A 20571-nucleotide genomic window follows, 5' to 3' on the forward strand; every position below is an offset into this window, starting at 1 on the left:
CAACCTTGTGTTTTCAGTGTGGGAACTGGAATCAGCTTTGTCTGCAGTCAGAGACACTGCTGCAGGACATGATGAAATACATTATGCCATGCTTCGTCATCTGTGCCCTGAAGCGAAAGGACAGCTCCTCTCTTGCTTCAATCAGATCTGGTTTTATGAACAGTACCCTACGACTTAGAAAGAGTCAATATTAATTCCATTCTGGAAACCAGGCAAGAACCATAGCGCTCCTAGAAGTTACTGGAGTGTAGCCCTTACCAGTTGTGTAGGTAAGACTCTTGAACGCGTGTTCAACTGCTGCCTTATCTAGCTGCTCGAAGCCAGAGATCACCTGAATTGCTCCCAGTGCAGTTTCAGGCACTATCATTCCATGCTTGACAACTTAATTCTACTAGAGATGGCAATACAGGAGACCTCCTTATGCCAAAACCATTTGATTTGTGTTTTTTTTGACCTTGAAAAAGCATATAACACTACTTGGAGGTACAATATTCTTCGCCAACTTCATGAATGGGGACGACGTGGACGTATGCCACTTCTTATCCAGTCCTTTCTCGAGGACCAGCATTTTCAATATTGCATTGGCGATGCCTTGTCTGATTGCTACGATTAAGAGAATGGGGTTCCCCAAGGCAGTGTTCTCAGTGTCACATTGTTTGCCATTGCTATAAATGTCTTTTCCTCTGTAGTCAGGAGCCCTGTCAAATGCTCTTTGTGTGTAGATGACTTTGCAATCTTCTGTACTTTCTCTGATCTTACAACGATGATGAGACAGCTACAGCTGACCATTAGGATGCTGGAAACCTGGGCCAGGACAACTGGTTTTCGGTTCTCACCAGAGAAGACTACATATGTCAATTTTAACTTTGCTCTTTGAAGTTTTATTCAACCAGTACACACAACGGGGGACAATATTTTATGTTTTCAAGAAACTGTGCGCTTTTTGGGTTTATTATTTGACTCGAAATTAACTTGGCTCCCATACCTGAAAGGCCTATTAACAAAGGGCTTCTAGTCATTGAATATTTTGAAATGCCTTAGTGGAAAAACATGGGCAGCTGACAGGTCCTACCTCCTGCAGTTTTGTAGGCCATTTGTTCAATCACCTGTAGATTATGGAAATGTGGCCTATGGATCAGCCCGTTCTTGCTATCTCAAGATGTCAGACACTGTCCACCATGAGGACATTCGGATATCGACTGGAACCATTCGGACCAGACAAGTTTCGTGTTTGCGTGCAGAGGCTGGTGAACCACCACTCTGGATTTGGCGATGTATACTTTTGGCTCTACAGGCACTGAAAATCCCGGTGTCACCTCGGTCATTGGCATTTAGTGCAGTGGTCCAACCTATCTTTGAACAGCTATTCAGGAATCGGCCCCATGCAAGCAAGCCATTTGGGATGCATGCTACTGTCTGTCTCAAGGATCTGGATCTATTAGACATCAAAATACACAGCCAGGGATGGAACACATTGCCACCTTGGTGTCTTCAGAGGCCCAAAGTGATATTAAGCTTGACACAGTACAAGAAAACTTGTACTCCCGATTATGATTTTACAACTTTGTTTTTGTCCATTTTAAGTATGTACAACAGTTTTATCACTGTTTATACAGATGGATCCCAGCAAGAGAATGGCTTTGATTGTTCTGCTACTTTTCCTGATAACGTTTTTAAAGTGTGTTTTCCAAAACAATTTACAAACTATGATGCAGAATTTTATGGCATTCTGATGGCACTGGAAAGGATTCACAGATATCACTGTACAAGGTTTCTTGTCTGTTCCGACTCCATTAGTGCATTACAAGCACTTCACCAAATGTATCCAGTAGACTAGCTGATTCAGCTCATCCATTACTCCTTACAGCAGCTCCAACACTGTGCCAAGCAGATCAAACGACATGGCCGACAAAGTCGCCAAGGAAGCACGTTGGGATGGTGTTGTCCATCAATGTCCCATCCCGTTGCATGCCATCATCTCATTTTCTGACAGATGTGTCATGTGTTGGTGGGAGAATGAATGGTTGCTAGTGACAGAAAACAAACTGTGGTCACTCAAATTGACCACACAGGCATGACTGACTTCATATCAGCCTCGCCACTGGAAGGAGGTTCTGCCTACCAGACTGTGCATCGGCCATAGCACTTAAAAACAAGGCTTCCTCCTCTACATCTACATCTACATGACTACTCTGCAATTCACATTTAAGTGCTTGGCAGAGGGTTCGTCGAACCACAATCATACTATCTCTCTACCATTCCACTCCCGAACAGCGCGCGGGAAAAACAAACACCTAAACCTTTCTGTTCGAACTCTGATTTCTCTTATTTTCTTTTGATGATCATTCCTACCTATGTAGGTTGGCCTCAACAAAATATTTTCGCATTCGGAAGAGAAAGTTGGTGACTGAAATTTCGTAAATAGATCTCGCCGCGACGAAAAAGTCTTTGCTTTAGTGACTTCCATCCCAACTCGCGTATCATATCTGCCACACTCTCTCCCCTACTACGTGATAATACAAAACGAGCTGCCCTTTTTTGCACCCTTTCGATGTCCTCCGTCAATCCCACCTGGTAAGGATCCCACACCGCGCAGCAATATTCTAACAGAGGACGAACGAGTGTAGTGTAAGCTATCTCTTCAGTGGACTTGTTGCATCTTCTAAGTGTCCTGCCAATGAAACGCAACCTTTGGCTCGCCTTCCCCACAATATTATCTATGTGGTCTTTCCAACTGTAGTTGTTCGTAATTTTAACACCCAGGTACTCAGTCGAATTGACAGCTTTGAGAATTGTACTATTTATCGAGTAATCGAATTCCAACAGATTTCTTTTGGAACTCATGTGGATCACCTCACACTTTTCGTTATTTAGCGTCAACTGCCACCTGCCACACCATATAGCAATCTTTTCTAAATCGCTTTGCAACTGATAGTGGTCTTCGGATGACCTTACTAGACTGTAAATTACAGCATCATCTGCGAACAACCTAAGTTTAGGGTGTGTCACTTTCAGTGCAGCACATTTTGGCAACATGTGTCCTATATACTGATATTAGGGGAGCCCTCAGTCTCGATGGAGATCTGCCCACCATCCTCGCAGATACCGATTCTAGTGTTGCAAGAGTGGTAAACTGTCAGGACGCATCCCTGAATTGGTGGGGAAGGGAGACAGCCGTTAATACATTATAAACTGCTCAGCATGTGGAGACAGCCTTCGTTCCCACCCATGAAATTGGCATGCTGACTTTTTGTCAGGCACTGATGGCCATGATGTTGAGCAGCCTCACCCCAACTCACCATCATGATGTTGCCCTTGTAACTACTGAAAAGGCTGATGCCCCTCTTCAGGAACCATGGTTGTCAGGCCTCTCCACAGATACCTCGTTATGATAGCACTTGCAGTACAGTTATGTGCATTGCAGAGGCACACAAACCATGCCACATTGACAAGGTCTATAGATCCTGCGTGTAGAGTGTGAATGCATGTTTCAGAATATTTTACAGGTCGAAAGAAGCACAAATCAGGTTTTATCAGAGGATTGCAGTAGCTTGAATCATGAACAGACACTGAAGCTGTGTATCATATTGTAATACTTTCGCAATCTCCGCTTTCAGTTGCCTTTGGCCCATCCATACTTTTCCTCAGTAATTTTCATAACCTTGTACAACACTTCCATTTATTTCCCAATTCTACAGCAGTTTCAAACTGTCTGACACTCACCTTCTTTTTATTTCCTCTTTCTTTATACAGGGTGAGTCACTAACTATTGCCATGTAGAATAACTCTGAAAGTATTATAGTAGCTGAAAAGTTTGTGGGACAAATGTGGCATGGGATAACGGGGGCCATACTATGATGTTGGTTTTTTGTTGATAGGTGGCGTCAAGTCAGAGATGTGAAGGTCAAATTTTTTTTTTTTTTTTTTAATGGGATGCTATAGTTTGTTACTTATTTTCTGATAGCGGCTATCGAGACGAATCCAATGATGTGTAACAGTAAGGTCTTTGAAGGTCAAAGTGATGACCTCTGGTATCAATGCAGTGCTGCAATCTTCTTATCATGGATTGAGTGGTATTCCTTACCACTTTGACACTCATCAGAGCACATGCTCTGACAGTTCTCTCTCTTTTATCGTGCAAATAGTAAATATTCGCCGAATACGGCGTATCCATATGTGCCATTGACATGTAAACACTATTCGACAGTTTCGCAATACAGCACTAATAGGAATGGTAAAACTAGTATTGTCGAATCAAGTGAATATGAATGATGTACTCCTTTGTAGAACAAGTCGATATGCTTCTCATTTACGGAGAATGCCAACAAAATTCAGTGAGAGCGAGCCAGAGACATATATGCTGAAAGATATCCTCAATGTACTCACCCTACACGTTTTACATTTAAATATGTGTCTGATAAATTGAGAACAACTGGATCTTTAACGCATCGGAAACGTATCTGGCGAAGGAAAGTTACTAATGAGGAAATGGAAATTGGTACTCTTGCCACTGTGATTTGAGATCCTTGTGTTAGTTCGCATCAAATGGCAAGAGAATCTGTTGTTTGTGTTCTGCATTGTCATAAATATCATCCTTACCATATCAGTCTTCACCATGAATTAACTGGTGTGGATTGTATTCGTCACATTGAATTCTGCCGATGGGCTCAACTTCAGATTCAGAGGGATGACACATTTATTAATCTGACTTTATTTACTGAAGAGGCTATGCTCATGAACCATGGAAATGTTAATTTGCATAACATGCATTATTGGGCAACTGAAAAACCATGTTGGCTGCGGCAAGTAGTGCACCGTAAACCGTGATCGTTGTATGTATTGTGTGGGATTCTGGAGGACAGAATTGCAGGCCCTTCTTTCATCGAAGGAAATTTTAATGGTAGGAAGTACACCACATTCCTGCAAGAAACATTAGGTCTGTTATTGGAAGAAATATCTTTCGGAACAAGGAACAGAATATGGTATCAACACGATGGGTGTCCAGCACATTTTTCACTGATCACTAGAAATGATTTGCAGAGACAATTCCCAATTCGTTGGATTGGACGCGAAGGAGATGTGTAGTGGCTGGCTCATTCGCCAGACTCGACGCCTCCGGATTTTTTTCTTGTGGGGATTCATAAGAGACATTGTTTATAAAGATGTTCCAACTACACCTGAAGCTATGCGAGAGAGATTTGTCAGAGCATGTGCTCCGGTAAATGCCGATGTGATAAGGAATACCACTCAATCCATGATAAGAATATTGCAGCACTGCATTGATTCCAATGGTCATCATTTCTAACACCTTCTGTAAATGGACATTCGTGCCACCTTTGTTGATCTTCAGAGACCTTACTTGTTACACATTATTGGATTCGTCTCGATAGCTGCTATCAGGAAATAAATACCAAACTATAGCATCCTGTTAAAAAAAAAAAAAAAAAGTTGACCTTCATATATCTGAAGCGACCCCACCTAGCAACAAAAAGCCAACGTCATATTAAGGCCCCCGTTGTCCCACGCAACTTTTGTTGCACTTTTCAGCTCCTATCGTACTTTTGGAGTTATTCTTGGTGACAATAGTTAGTGACTCACCCTATCTAACATTTATTTTATGTACTGTTCTGGTTTGCAGGGACATAATTCTCGTTAATAATGACACATTGTTAACGGAGTGATAAGTGTAAATGTAGAGTAAAAAATTAAATTATTATTATTATTATTATTATTATTATTATTTTATTATTTTTTTATTCAGCTTTATCAAGACGGAGTGTTCAGTGTGTTGGCCCATGGTTTCTGGCTCATATTCAAGGGAAGCTGATAGATGCCACAAGTGCCCTTACTGGTGCAGCCACTGAAGAAAGAGATGATGAAGATGATAGTCCAAATGCAAAATTATTTGATCCTGATGATGTGACTTTACTTAGAACATTAGATCCGAAGGAATGGAAGGTTAGTGCCAAAATTTTAATGTTGATTTTTGGAATATATGATTACCAGATATTACAATCACTTGATCGAAGTATTGAAAGATGTGTTGAAGTATTACATCAAAATTGGTACAAATTTTTATCATGTACTAGTACTTAAGCTCCCATTTGGCATCTCAGTAGCCTTAACATAAGTAGTGTTGGAAGATAGGTATCAACAACTATTGTTGTTGGCTCTGCTGTGTAGCCATCTAAAAATGGGGACTGTCCACGGGTATTTGTTCCTTAGAGAATATTTATTTATTCATCATCATCAGCTATGTCCCCTTCAAAGTAATCCTCCTCAGATATAATATACTTTTGCCAGTGCTTTTTCCACTCTTGGAAGCATTTCTGGAACTCACTTTTCATTATGGTATTCAGGTCCTTCTGTAGTTCCGTGTTTATCTCATCAATGGTGGAAAAATGAAGTCCTTTCGTGGTTCTCTTCAGCCTCAGGAATGGAAAGAAGCTACAGAGGGCCATATCTCGCATATACGGTGGCTGAGGCAACATAACGGTTTTGTGTTTTGCCAAAATATCGTGAACAAGCATTGAGTGTGAGTGGGAACATTATCATGATGCAGTTTTCACGAGTCGTTTTGCCACAATTCTGGTCATTTTCTTAGGATTCCTTCATGCAAATGGGACATAACTTTGAAGTGGTTTTCCTTATATTGATCACACAACTGTAAGGCAGGAACTTGTGATGCACTATCCCATAGTAATCACAGAAAACAGTGAGAAGAATCTCCACATGTAATTGAACATGTCGAATTTTTTTTCAATCTTGGCTCTTCAGGCAGTATCTGTTGGGACTGTTGGGCCTTGGTTTCAATGTCACACCCAGACACTTGTGTTTCGTCACCTGTTACAAACTTCTTTAGAAGTTCTGGGTCACTGTCAACTTCATTCAGCAATCCCTGAGCAATGTGTACACGACATCGTATTTGGCCAAAATTCAACCATTTCGAAACTAACTTTGCTGCTACATGTTCTGTGCCCAAAATATCTGAAAAAATTGCTCGGCATGAGCCAAAGGATATTGTGTCATCACCAGCAACCTCTGTGATGGTGATTCAGCAATTTTCCAGAACCATTTTCTCTACTTCTTCCATGCCATGAGTAATTGATACGCTAGGATATCTGGGGTGGTCATCTCTTCAGTGTCTTCTCGACTCTGTTTGAAATATTTATACCACTCATACACTCTTGTCTTACTCATAGTAGATTTGCCAAAAACCATAGTCAACATTTCAAATGTGGTGGTGCACTTTATTCCATTTTTCAAGCAAAATTTAAAGCAAATTGTTTGATCCATCTTTTTCAGAAGTAAAAATTTGCCAAGCGTTCAAAAACAAGAGTAATCTTTTCGACTGTCAACAATAAACTAAATATTCAGAACAGCTGAAAATGCAAACATACATCAGGAACATGCATACCAACAAGATAATAATTTTTTTTTTTAAATCGGATTGGTAAGCCCCATGAAACACAAAACTTCCCATTGCTTTTTTATCACACCTCATATGTATTTTGATGTGTTATATATCTATCCCTTGTGTACTTACTTTTATACCTCGTATATATTTTGATGTGTTATTTATCTGTTCCTTGTATATTTTCATTCTCATAATAACCTGGTTGTTTATTCCTTGGCCAATACTGTTTTCTGTGTCACGCCAATGAATTAAATTTAAAATTATTCATTATGTTGTATGTTATAGGCACTTAGTGTTTCCTTTGTCAATTGTTGATAACACTTTCTCCGCAAGTTTAATCTGAATAATCCATACTTCAGTGTTACAGGAGGGATGTTTTCATTGCCATGAGCCATAATTTGGAAATAAAAGCACAAATTGTGGATGTCCTTCAGTATTGATTTATGATTAGCAGGTTTTTGGCTCAGTGATGGCCTTGTAAAACAAAAACCAATTAACAAAATAACTGAGAGTGTTACCCCTAAGTGCAATCAGATCTTAGCTTTTACTCCTTCCTCCCATCCCCATGAACAACATTAGCACCTAACTAAACTTCAGAATAATAAAGAATTTTTAAAATTATGTAAGTTAAATGGTATTTAGTTTTATTAAATCATAAACTAATGAGTCATTGAGGCAAGTGGTACTGTATGCTTCTAACAGTCTTTTAATAGAATGATCAGGCATTTTTCAATGTTTCGTTGGTACTGCCACCAACTTCTAGCTCTCAGACCTCCAGATATCAGGAAGTTATGCCAAACATTATATATCGACAATGTATCAATCAAAACTCCAATATAGTTTGTGCTATGTGCTGTTATCCAGGAGAATGTGCATAAATGGTAGGTAACAAGTAACAACTGACATACAGAGCACAGGAAAAGCATAATTGTAAGCATCTGTCATGTAGAGCTTCTGAGGGGAAGTCTGTAGAGGGCTAGTTTTTCATACCAAGGGTCTTGTATTCAAGCCCTGGTCATGCCATTTTTTGTGCTGCAGTAAGTGTGAAACTCTTACATGGGCAACATTTCCCTGACATGCAAAAGGACTGTTTGAAGTTTATAGCAATGTTCTATTGGCAATCTGCTTTTGCTTTATTTGAAAGTAACAAACCTATAGAGTACATTTGTAGCTTCAAAGAATAAACATAAACAATTTGAAAGATGAATAGACAAACAATTGAATCACACATGTTGAAGTATTATTGTTATTGTTAGTAGTAGTAGCAGTAGTAGCAGCAGCAGCAGCAGTAGCAGTAGCATTATTACATAATTTTCAGGAATTGTACTGTGTCATTTATTCAGGAACGGGAGTTTCACAATAGTGATTGTGTACAAAGATGTATGTGAAGGTAATTACTTTTGCACCAAGCACGTCAGATGAATCCCATATTTGCATGTCCAACCTGTAGATTGCTGAATGGATGCTAGTGTCTGCAAAAGAACGGTGTTGATGTTTCAGAAGGTCTGGACTCATCAGTGAGTGTAGCCATTATTCAGCTGTGACATTGAGAATTATAGAAACATGGAGCTCACAATTGATTGTATGTGAGGAACTGCAGCTTAAGAAGATCATTCTGTTGTTACAGATCAATCTCTTCAGAAAAATCTCGAGCGTCAGCAAAGATTTTGCAAACCATGTGCTTGTACATTCTGAAGAAATGAAGATCAAGCAGTTGATAAATGGAGGTTGCGTTTGCTGGAATTATGTCGTTTGTGATTTTGGTTTCTGGTAGGTTATTTTGTACAGGTCACGAACACTGGCGTCTGTGTGGGGCCCATAAGAATTAAGTATTAACAGAAGTTTCTCTTCTCTGACTTGTTCGACTACCTCTTCTTGTAGAGATATCCTGAACAGTCCTTTGCTCATTTTTCCAGAGGAGTGAGAGTGGGTGATTAAATTTGCTGCTGCAAATGTGGACTGACGTATATGAGCGTTCAAAGAATGAGGGTCTCGAAGGACTACAAACAGGTTTGGAGCAAGTCTGCGTGTCTGTGAAAGCAATGGAATAATTGTGTACATATTGGCTGTCGCGTGAATGAACTGTACAACCCCTACAATATCTGTAGAACCTGTAGCTGCAAGAGCGCGGCCCACAGTCATCTCATTGTTGAATCCATTTTTATTGGCATTGTAGATATTTGCATCTGTGGAGACTATCATGAGTGCACAAGCTGCTTGATGCCAGTCCTCTGCCATTTCTTGGCTGTAGTTTCTGTTCCGATAGGTTTTCACTATAGCAAAAGGTTTGACTTTACGGCTTACAATATTGTTTTTATCCTTCTAGTGCAAGACCCAGCTGTCAATTGTGCCAAAACTAAAGAAATTTAACTGTCTTGCTTTTGTTTTGCCCAAAATTTAGTTTCTGCATTGTGAACACATCAACTCTCCTGGCTACGCTGTTTGAAGGTCTCCATCACATGCATTGTAATATGTTAGTACTTCTCTTTCATAGACATTAACTCAGCACTTTCTCACCACCGTTTCCATTGAAATCATCGTGTAGGACGTCTAGTGCCGAATTTGCAGACAATGTGCAATGTACAAATGTTTTGGTTGACTTCAACTGCTTTTTGATGCTAAGACAATATTTGAGCATTTCAGTTTTCTCGTTTCTTGGCATTTCATCACTTCTGCCACTTGAGGAGTCTTCTGGTGACGACATTGACACTTGTTCATGCATTTGTTCACAACCTCGATTCCGCTCCATCTAGTGCGCACTCTTCAATATCTACTGTTACCTCTTAGGTGACATTCAGTACCTTCCACTGATCAGTTTTGTCCAGTAGGAATGCTGCATACTTTAATCTTCATTTACTTCCATTGTTTTAGGTTCACAACCTTTGCTATATGGCAATGACAGTAGCATGCGGACTGGGCAGCAATTTTGGACCCACGTGTTTGTATCTGCACAAACAGGAGACTCAAGCCAGCCACAACATGCACATCTGATGTACGGCAGTGGTGCCATCTAGCAGTCCGTTCTTCTTCTTCTTCTTTTTATTTTTATTATGGTTATTATTATTATTATTATTATTATACAAATTTGGCCGTTAAAGACCGTGAAAACAGTTATTTCTTGCGCTTCTGGGAAGTCTTCTTTCTCTCAGTCCACACTTCTTTCATTCTTGCACTGAAGGCGGCTTTTCTCTCTTCAGACCATTTAGTTCCACAAGTCTTCTTAATTTTCACACCGAAACCCGTGAATGAATTCAGTTTTTTTCTAAAAAGGTTTCTGTTAAATGTTGTTTCCTGATCTATGTCCATTTCTTTTAGATCTCTTTCTGTGTTGATAAACCATAAATTTTTATTTTTTAGATTTGCGATGTACGAAAATATTTGTTTTGTAAGCCTATTCGGTTTCATCCTCATGATGTGAGCATAAAAGGAGCATCTTCTTTTTCTAATTTCGTCTGTAATTTTGCTGCACTTCGTATACACTTCTTTGTTGCTTTTTAGTCTGTATACAGGCTTGCCTTGATCATCTGTTATTTTCCTGTGTCCAAGAATTGTCCTCACAATTCTTCTTTCACGATTTTCTATCTGTTTTGGGTATGTAAAATTTGCTAGTGTTTCTGATGCATATAGTATCTGCGGTCTAATGACAGTCTGGTAGTGTCTGAGTTTAATGTTTTTGGATATACATTTTTTTTTTTTAATACATTTGTCTGCAGTAGTGAGTTGCTGTCTCTAGTTTTTGTATTCTAGCCCTGCAGGCTGGATGACCTTTTGCCACAGGCTGAATTAGTTCACCAAGATATTTAAAATGTTTAGATACCTGTATTTTCCCGTATTTCGTAGTTATTTTCTTTGGTGGATTTTTTATATTTGTAATGATTTCTGTCTTTTCAAATGAAATTTGCAAGCCTGCTTTTTCAGCAGTTTCTTTAAGTAATTCTATTTGTTTTATTGTGTCTTTTTGTGTGTAAGCTAAACAGGCGAGATCGTCAGCGAAGGCAAAACAGTTGGTTTCAATGGCTTTGTAGCACTTCCCTCCAATTTGGACTTTCCCAACTCCATGTTTTTGCGTGAGTTTTCTCCATTCTGCTATGACTTTATCCAGAACACAGTTGAAGAGTACCGGGGACAGCGCATCTCCTTGTCTGACGCCGGTTTTGACCTCGAAATGCCATGAAATTTCTCCTTGGAATTTTACTTTTGAAGTTGTATTTGTTAATGTTTCTTTGATTATGGTGATTGTTGTTTCATCTATTTCATATTCTCGAAGTGTTTTGATGAGTGTGTCCCTATCGATTGAGTCATAAGCTTTTTTGAAATCAATGAATGTTATGAAATATTTGTTGCTCCTTGTAGATAAATAGTTCATTGTTGTTTTGAGGTTAAAAATTTGTTCGGCGCAGGATCTTCCTGGTCTGAAGCCAGCTTGATATTCTCCAAGTTTTCCCTCTATAATTGGTGATACACGATTGAGCAGGGCTTTTGACAGAATTTTGTATGGGACTGGGAGAAGCGATATTCCACGATAGTTGTTAACATCCCATAGTTGTTAACATCCCTTTTGTCACCTTTTTTAAACAAAGTGTGAATTAGGGCAGTTTTCCAGTGACCTGGGATTTTCTTGGTTTCCCATACTTGTTCAAGTTCTTTGTGTAGTGCTTCTACTGATGTTTCTCCCCCAAGCTTGAGCATTTCTGCTGTAATTGTGTCTTCTCCACATGCTTTCCTGTTTTTGAGATTTTTGATTATGTTTGTGATTTCCTCTCGTGTCGGAGGTGTTGAATGTGTTGGTAATGTTTCTGGTTGCGTAAAACTGAGAGTCTGGATGGGTGTTTGGCAGTTTAGGAGTGTCTCAAAATATTCAGCCAGAATTTCACAGTTTTCAGTATTGTTGGTGGCGAGAGTCTTATTATTTCTCATAAGGTTTAGGCAAGGGGACTGGTATCCTCGGAGTTTCTGGTTGAATGTTTTGTACCAAGCTGCCGTGTTGCATTTCTTGAAATTCTCTTCGATTGAGTCCAGTTGTTGTTTTTCATATTGTCTCTTGGTGTTGCGAATAGTTTTCGAGGCATTCTTTCTGGCTTGCTTAAATTCATCAAAGTTGTTTTCAGTTTTATGTGAGTTCTACTTTTTCCAGGCTTTAAGTCTTTCATGCAGAACTTCATTACAGTTGCTGTCCCACCACGGGTGTCTCGGTTTGCTCTTTTTTGGAAAGGTTGTTTCTGTTGCCTCAATCAAGTTGTTCTGAAATTCTTGGAGGTTTTGTGAATGGGAGAATGTCTTTAGTTTTTTCTGAAAATCCTTGAGGTTAGAGTTGGCCTTAAGGTTGTAATTTCTCAGGGTTGTAAGATCAAAATTTATTTTATTTCTGTTTTTATATTCACCGTTTCTGCTTTTCTGTTTGTTTTTTGGGATCAGTTTAGTTTTTATTTTCGTGAGATAGTGATCGGAGTCAAGGTTTAGAGATTTTCGGACACGTGTGTTCAATATTTCTTTTTCACATTTGGAGGAGATGGCAACGTGATCTATTTGAAATTCTCCGATACTCTTTATCGGAGATACCCAGGTTTTTTGTTTTCTGGGAAGATGTTTAAAACGTGTTGACATTAGCTTGAGTTTAAACTGCTTACAGAGCATAATTAACCTTTCTCCATTTTTGTTGGTTCATTTGTGTGCGGGAAAGTTGCCGACAATATCGCGGAATTTCTTTTCTTTTCCAATCTGAGCGTTAAAATCTCCTAGAAGTATTTTTGCATTGTTTTCTGGGATTTCTGATATATGATCCTTAAGGTTTTCCCAGAATTCATCTGTTTCTTCCCTATTTTTAGCATTATTTTTGTCATTTGTGGGAGCGTGAACATTGATTAATGTGTATTTTTTATTTGCACATCGAAAAGTGAGGAAAGATGTTCTCGATGATGTTGACCAAAAATGCTCGACAGAGTTCAGAATTTTTGTGTTTACAGCAAAAGCTGTGCCAAGCTGAGGGCATTTCTTCATTACAATTTTTCCAGGTTTTCCTTTAAATATTCTGAATTTGTTTGATTCAAATGTGTTTTCATCAGTGAAGCGAGTTTCTTGTAGCGCCACAATTTGTATGTCTTCCGTGTGTAACTGGTCTGTAAGGTGCTTAAGTTTTCCCACTTTGAGAAGGGAGTTTATGTTGAGAGTTGCTATGTTGAAGATTTTTCTGGGTTTAATCTTGTTGGATTTGCATGGTGTTGCAGACTCCCCAGAATCCATGGGTCTGCTTCCGTCGTTGCCGACGGTGGATTGGCCACCTGGGGTAGTTTCATTATTGAAAGACATTTCCATCATGCGTTAAGATTGTAACTGTTGAAATTCTTCAAAGTTGGGGAGATTACTTGCGTAACCTACCAGGAATACGACTAACGTTGTTAGCGTTAGAAGGTTTTCTTGAAACAGCCGCCTCTAACATGAGGAACAGACGCTGCCCACAAGCCGCCCAATCTGGGTACAGACGCTTGCAGTTATAGATTTTTGGTTCCTCCGCTCTCTCAGCCGTTGGGAGTTAAAAATTCCTCATCCGCCTATGAGACCGTTGACCGGTTTTCACCCGTAACCCTAGGCAGGGGCCCTCACAGGGTGCTACCATCCGGAGCCAGATGGACCCAGGTTTTTTTACGAGGTTGTTACTCCTCTCCCTCCTCCTCCCTCATCACTTGTAAGATGAGGATCCGGGCTTGGGACCGGCAATGGCGGAGTTATTATGGTTATTATTATTATTATTATTATTATTATTATTATGGTTACTACTACTACTACTACTACTACTACTACTACTTCCACACATGTGATGCAGTTGTATCCTTTGTCTTCTGCACTGATTGTTTATCCTGTGAACCTACAAATGTTCTCTACAGGTTTGCCACTTTTAGACAAACAAAGTGAATGCTGACTGCCAATAAAACAATGCCAAGAATTCTGAACAGTCCTTTTACATATCAGGAAAATCTTTTCCCATATAACAGTTTCACATACTGCAATAGGAAAACTGGCATGACTAGGGCTCGGACCCAGGACTCTTTCTATGACAAACTAATGCTCCACTGAATTCCCCACAGGAGCTCTATACGACAGACGCTCTCAGTTACGCTTTTCCTGTGCTCCATAGGTCAGGCGTCACTTATTAGTTACCATTTATGCACATTCTCTTGAACGACAGTACATCGCACAAATATATTGGTGTTTTGGGTGACACTGTATCAATATACAATGTTCGTTACTGATCTGACAGAGTGACATCTGGAGGTTTGTGTGTCAGAAAAGAAACCTAATTATCCACATTGAGGATAGGCATTTGTTACAAAAATGCTTACTCTGCACCACTCCTCTCCCTAGAGTCACTTGCTTCACCCACACCCTGTCCTCATCTAAAATCAACAAAATTAAAATTTGGCACAATGCTTAGGCCTAGGTTGATGGACTCCTTGCTTTTGAAGTTGCAAAAGTTGGAAGACGTCAGACTGTTAACGCTCTGTGGCTTACCACTGCCACTAATAATAATAAGACACTGTAGGTACTACAGCAGTGTAGTAGCCATTACATAACTACTGCTGTGTTGTGCTGTCAATTAGTCATCAGGGTGACAATTCTTCTGGAAAACCGAGAATTTTCAGGGAATTAAATTTTATCTGGAAAAATCTGGCAAATCACAGGGAATTCCAGGATGTAAAATTCGATTTTTCTTACTTTAATGAATCACAAATTTTAAAATATGTAATATTTCAAAGTGTGTTACTTATGTGAATATTATTTCATAGAGATCATCTACGTTTAAAAATTGTGGTTAAACTATTGCTTATGGCTAGTATATCTCAGCTGAGAGGACAGAAAGAAAAATCATTATTGTGGTATACCTCCTCCCCTGCTCACCATTAATCAGGAGCTGTTTGATAGCATTTTCCTCCTCACACCCGGAATTCTCGCGAAATTTTTTCTTCAAATTTGAGTAGCCACACTGGTGATTTACTATTGCGAAATGAATAATGAAACGATTTCTTATCTAGTCTGGGAGCTAACTACAATGAAGAGAAGGCATTTTTATGAGATGTTGAAGTGCATGTGAGGTATTAGTCTCATAGATGCATGCTACAATGTATGAATTGTGTGTGGACTGAGTGGCCTATGTGAGGATATGAGTAATATTAGTAATGATATTTTAAAAATAATTTAATTCACTGACTGAAACAGAATTGAACCCTTTTGTTTTTACCACTCAGGAAATTAAACTTCACCCTTCAGGTGGTCATTACCCCCACGTTGGGAACCACTGCTTTGGATCAACCATAATTTTGTTCATTTAATTTGTAATTATGAAGTAGTTGTGCCAAAAGGCTGTGAAAGAATCAGCTGACTTGTTGTGTACCATTTTTATTCTCTCTCTCTCTCTCTCTCTCTCTCTCTCTTTCTTTTCTTCTTCTTCTTCTCCTCCTCCTCCTCCTCCTCCTCCTCCTCCTCTCTCTCTTTTCTTTTTAGTTAATGTCACATTTCCTTGATTATCTTCAGTGAACATGCAAGTATTTTTGCATGTGGATAGGTGTTCTTTAAATTGGAAATAACTTACTTCAAAATTCAGCTTAAATCTAGTGCCATTTCTATAAAATATGTCTTGCTGCCTTCACATTCAGTATTTTGCAAATTTCTGCTGAACAGTGGTTAGCAGTGATCATGATAATCAGGATTAAATGATGATGAATCACTAGCAAGCACAGTCTGTGCATGCTAAAACGTCAATACTTAAGAGCTGATTAGGCATAAAAACAGGTTAGTGATGTTTGCAAAAAGAAAAGTTACAGTTGCAGTGTACAAGTGAGAATTTCCAAGTAGAATGGACTCTTCTGTCACGGTCAGGGTTGTGCAATCCTTTACACAAACTTTCGCACTTAAGTGTCATTTGGAGTGGTTGGCCTTCGGTGTTCCTAGTGATGATATAGCACAGAGGTGGTCAGTCAGGTGCCCTTTTGCCCTAGCCTGTTGCAGCCAGGCAGCCATGACGTAACTGTAGGCAGCTCACCATCAGGCATACGTCACAGTGTAGTGAGACAAAGCAGGAGGGCAGCCAACCACTGTCAACGCAAAGTGGGACACAGCACGTTACGGGATGCAGGGCTACTGTGATTGGAGGTCTGAGTCCTCTTTTGGGCCTGTGTGTGTGCCATTCAAAAGGTTACATTACATTAATTACATTCTGGACATAAAATACAAACCTGTGGTGATATGGATTCAGTGGCAGCAGTTTAAATGTACCGTGCACTGTTTTATTGCTTACAATATATAATCACAGCACATACAAAAATGCAGACATTGTTATATAACATTCATATAGATTATGATCCAATTTCCCATGTTTTGCTGTGAGGGAATATCTGGACTAATACTACTTGCAGTGTGCAATCGAAGAATGGCCCTCAGATGGCTATCTGTCATTTGTGACTATGTTTTGATTTGCAAAGCCTTAAGGCTGAAAAAAGTTGTTCACATAAATTAGTAGAACAAAAGATGCACATTATAGCTGCTGCTTTCGCATGTAATTGAGAAAATCTATCCTGTGGAAGGATAGAATAGAACTGAATGATGCCATTCACCATTGTAAACTTCTCCTTAATGAAACGGTCAAACTGCAGATGTATCAGTTGTAACTGCACCATTGCAGAGACAGTTCTGATGCCTACCGAGCATGGTGACATAAAGGTATCAAAATTGATTCAAGTGACCTCAAATATTCAAATCGTAATGTGACTGTTGCAACCAAATTATTGAGAGACTGAACAGATGATGCAACAAGGTCATTATTAATGTTAGCTATGAATCACATTTGGAAAATGCATGAATTATGGTCCTGAGACAGACCTCTCCAGCTCTGCAATTTCATTTGCATTGCATGAATTTTAGAAACAATTAATTGGCATGTCCCCTATGATGAAGCATTGAGACTTTTCAAATGACTCGTTATGTTGGTAACAAATGCTAGGTTAACAACCCATTGAGGGTCAGATAGCTCAGGAACCAACCTTTCTTTTATATCCATAAAAAGAGTTACCTGTTCAAGCGAAATGAGGAAATGTTCGAGAGCTTTATGCCTATTCAGCCATCTTACCTGATGAAAGAAGGATATATCATAGAAATCAGATTCTAGTGGATCCATTAACTCTCAAAACTGTCTGTGATTCACTCCTGCAGACCATATGTAATTTACAGTCCTAACAACAACATTCATAACCCTGTCAAATTGCACAGTCTTCACACAGAGTGCCTCTTGATGAATTACACAATGCACTGAGTGAAATTGCTGTCCTGGGCTCAGCTTAGTTTTTAGACATCCTACAATTCAGCCCAGCCATATTTGGGATACCATCAGTGATGATGGAAGCGAGTTTACTCTAGGGCAGATTCAGTTGCATAAAAGCATGTTGAACAATACTTAATTTTATCTTGTACATGTGTCCCTCGTGAAGATTAAATCAAGAAGCTCTTGTGTGATATTTGAATCTATATCCACCCTAGGACAAATATAGCCAATTGTGCTGTATCAGTAACATTGTTCCTTTTACCAAGGCACAGAGAATATGCAAATAATTGCTGCCGCTCATTGTTAGCTGTCCTATACGGTATGCAATTGTGTGTCAGGACAGGCAAATTGCATGAAATTGTGCTGTACTTAGAGGACAAATGGATTCACCAACAGAGTCAAGGCATTCTTTCACAAACAGTCCAGAGGAGAATGGCCGAAGTTCCCGAATAATCAAATGGACAGTTCTAAAGCTCACCCTCACTGCACCTTCATATGTAGCTTCAAATTCCTAGAAATAAAAGTTTCGGGTAAATTGAGTTGTAATATAACTTGAATAAGATTAATAGTTGATGTAAAATTAATAGAGATAACCATACTTACCTCATTGCTGAAGGATTCTTTCAACTTTGCAATTAATTGCAGGTGCTCCTCTCCCTAAACACTGTTACACACATCACAATGTTTGGAATTTTAATGTTACTCAATGTTGTATTTTTTTGGTATAACAGATTGTCGACATACTGAACTTGTAGCATGTTCTCCAGTATGTGCAGAAAAATGCTGCAATTCCTGTTGGAATTCTTGCCACATGCACTTGTCACTAGAATTAGTCTCATCTCAGCTGAATCCATATTCATTGCACCAGCTGTCATGGCAGCGAACCAATAGCTTTGTTTACGCAGTGAATACTGACAACAATGTGCGACTAACTGGCCCACTCCCCATCTGTTAAGTGGTCGCCCACAAGCTGGAATGCCTGGTGTGAGCAAGCCTGATCTAGCAGATATTAACTTAATTTTTCCGAAACCAGAAGTTTGTTATCTGTTGTCTGTCTGAGCTATTATATTCATATGAGATATTTTGGATGGACGAACTCAATGAATAGTTCATCTGACAGTTTCATGTGGTGGAAGTCCTACATTAATATAAGACACTTTTCATGTAGTTGCGTTTTCTTAACAGAAAGAGGTTGCAGAACTTTGAGAGTGAAGCTGCTGGAGAAATATTTTGAGTCTATGACTCAGAATTCATGAATACATTCTGAGTTTGAATGTAATAACTTTCGTGGGAGACCAAAAAGCTTCTGCCAACAAACCAGCATGGATTTAGACAGCATCTCATGTGCAATGCTCAGCTTACCCTTTTCTCACTTGATATCCTGAGAACCATGGATGAAGGCCACTGGAAAGTTTCCATAGATATCCTGAGAACAATGGATGAAGGCCAGTGGGCAGTTTCCATATTCCTAGATATCCGGAAAGCAACAGATCAGTGCTACATTGCAGACTGTTGATGAAGGTCCAAGCATGTGAATTAGATTCCCAGATATGTGAGTGGCTTGAAGACTTCTTAAGTAATAGAACCCAGTACGTTGTCCTCGATGGCTGATGTTCATTGGAAACAATGGCATTATTAGGAGTACCCGAGGGAAGTGTGACAAGTGCACTCTTAGGCTGCATTCGCACAGTGTACTGGGATACTCTACAAACTCTTAGCAGTATGTAAGACTACACCATTTCGTTTTATGAACTTATTTTTTTTCTTAAAAGCTTTACTTTCCATGTGGAAAACAAAACACTTATTTTTCATTTCACATGATCTTTTAGCTCCGTGATGTTTCTCAATTGTTTTGGAAGAAACTATGTGATTTTAAAAAAATCTTATTTTTGTTCACATGGTAATGTAGCATATTAGTTTCTTAATGGACCATTTACCTTTTCATAGTTTATAAAGTCATTTTGAAACAACCCAAATGTCAAACACATGCACTTAATTTATAAATCTTGTCGAGAAAAAGTTTGATTGCAGGTAGCTTACTGTTAGATACGTTTTAGATCATACATTACTGCAAGTGATATATAGCTAAAAGTAGAAAAACATTTTTGAAATGGTAGTGACACTGACATCTGTCTCCGTTCATAAGTTATTGCAAGTTATTGGGACAATGAATTACCAGTGATCAATGCATGCCTAGTGTTGGTCCCTCATGTTGTTTTAATACTGCATGTCCAGGAACCTTCAAGTATTTATGAATTTTTACCTTGGCAGCCGATTACACTGGCTATGGTTTTACAGTTGGCCACATGTGACATTACAAAAAACAAACAGTTACTTATTGTCAACATCTTACAATTAGCAGAATGTACATTTCATATTTATAAATAGGAGTGTAAATTACTATAACGTAAGACTTTGCTGAGGATAGACTGTAATAAAAGCTTGTGACATTCTACTTAATTGATTTGTAGCTGGAGATGAAAAACGGCAGAGGCTAAAATGAAAATTATGTCTGAGTTGACTAATGCACAAGATGGTCCATTTTGAAATTTTCACTTTTGTATTTCTGTGTGTGTCTGGTACCAGAAGTTGTAAACAATTACACCGACCTTATCTCCATGTTCAAAGAACTGTGCATGGCTCTTAGTAATAATATTTCTTGTAGGAAATTCGTATGATGAAATGAAGGGCAAGTGGAATAGTGTTCCAGAGGAAGATTAGGATTTAATGCCCTGTTGACATCAAGGTCATTAGAGATAGTTATCAGGAAGAATAATGGGCAGGTTCAGTATACCTTCAAACACTGTAGGGCAAGTAAAGTTTTTCGCCGCTATCCATTCTGTGC

General features: G+C 39.1%; 1 protein-coding gene across 1 annotated transcript in view; it reads left to right on the forward strand.

Moving 5' to 3' along the window:
* The window catches only part of LOC126248095 (dnaJ homolog subfamily C member 2), a 212277-nt gene that overhangs the window by 15920 nt on the left and 175786 nt on the right, over nucleotides 1–20571 (forward strand). Inside the window, exon 2 of the mRNA XM_049948761.1 lies at nucleotides 5762–5958. Within this exon, the coding sequence (XP_049804718.1) occupies nucleotides 5762–5958 (197 nt within the window). The remainder of the gene's footprint in view (nucleotides 1–5761; nucleotides 5959–20571) is intronic.

This window comes from Schistocerca nitens, chromosome 3, assembly GCF_023898315.1.
Source record: "Schistocerca nitens isolate TAMUIC-IGC-003100 chromosome 3, iqSchNite1.1, whole genome shotgun sequence".
In the NCBI taxonomy this organism is placed as follows: Eukaryota; Metazoa; Arthropoda; class Insecta; order Orthoptera; family Acrididae; genus Schistocerca; species Schistocerca nitens.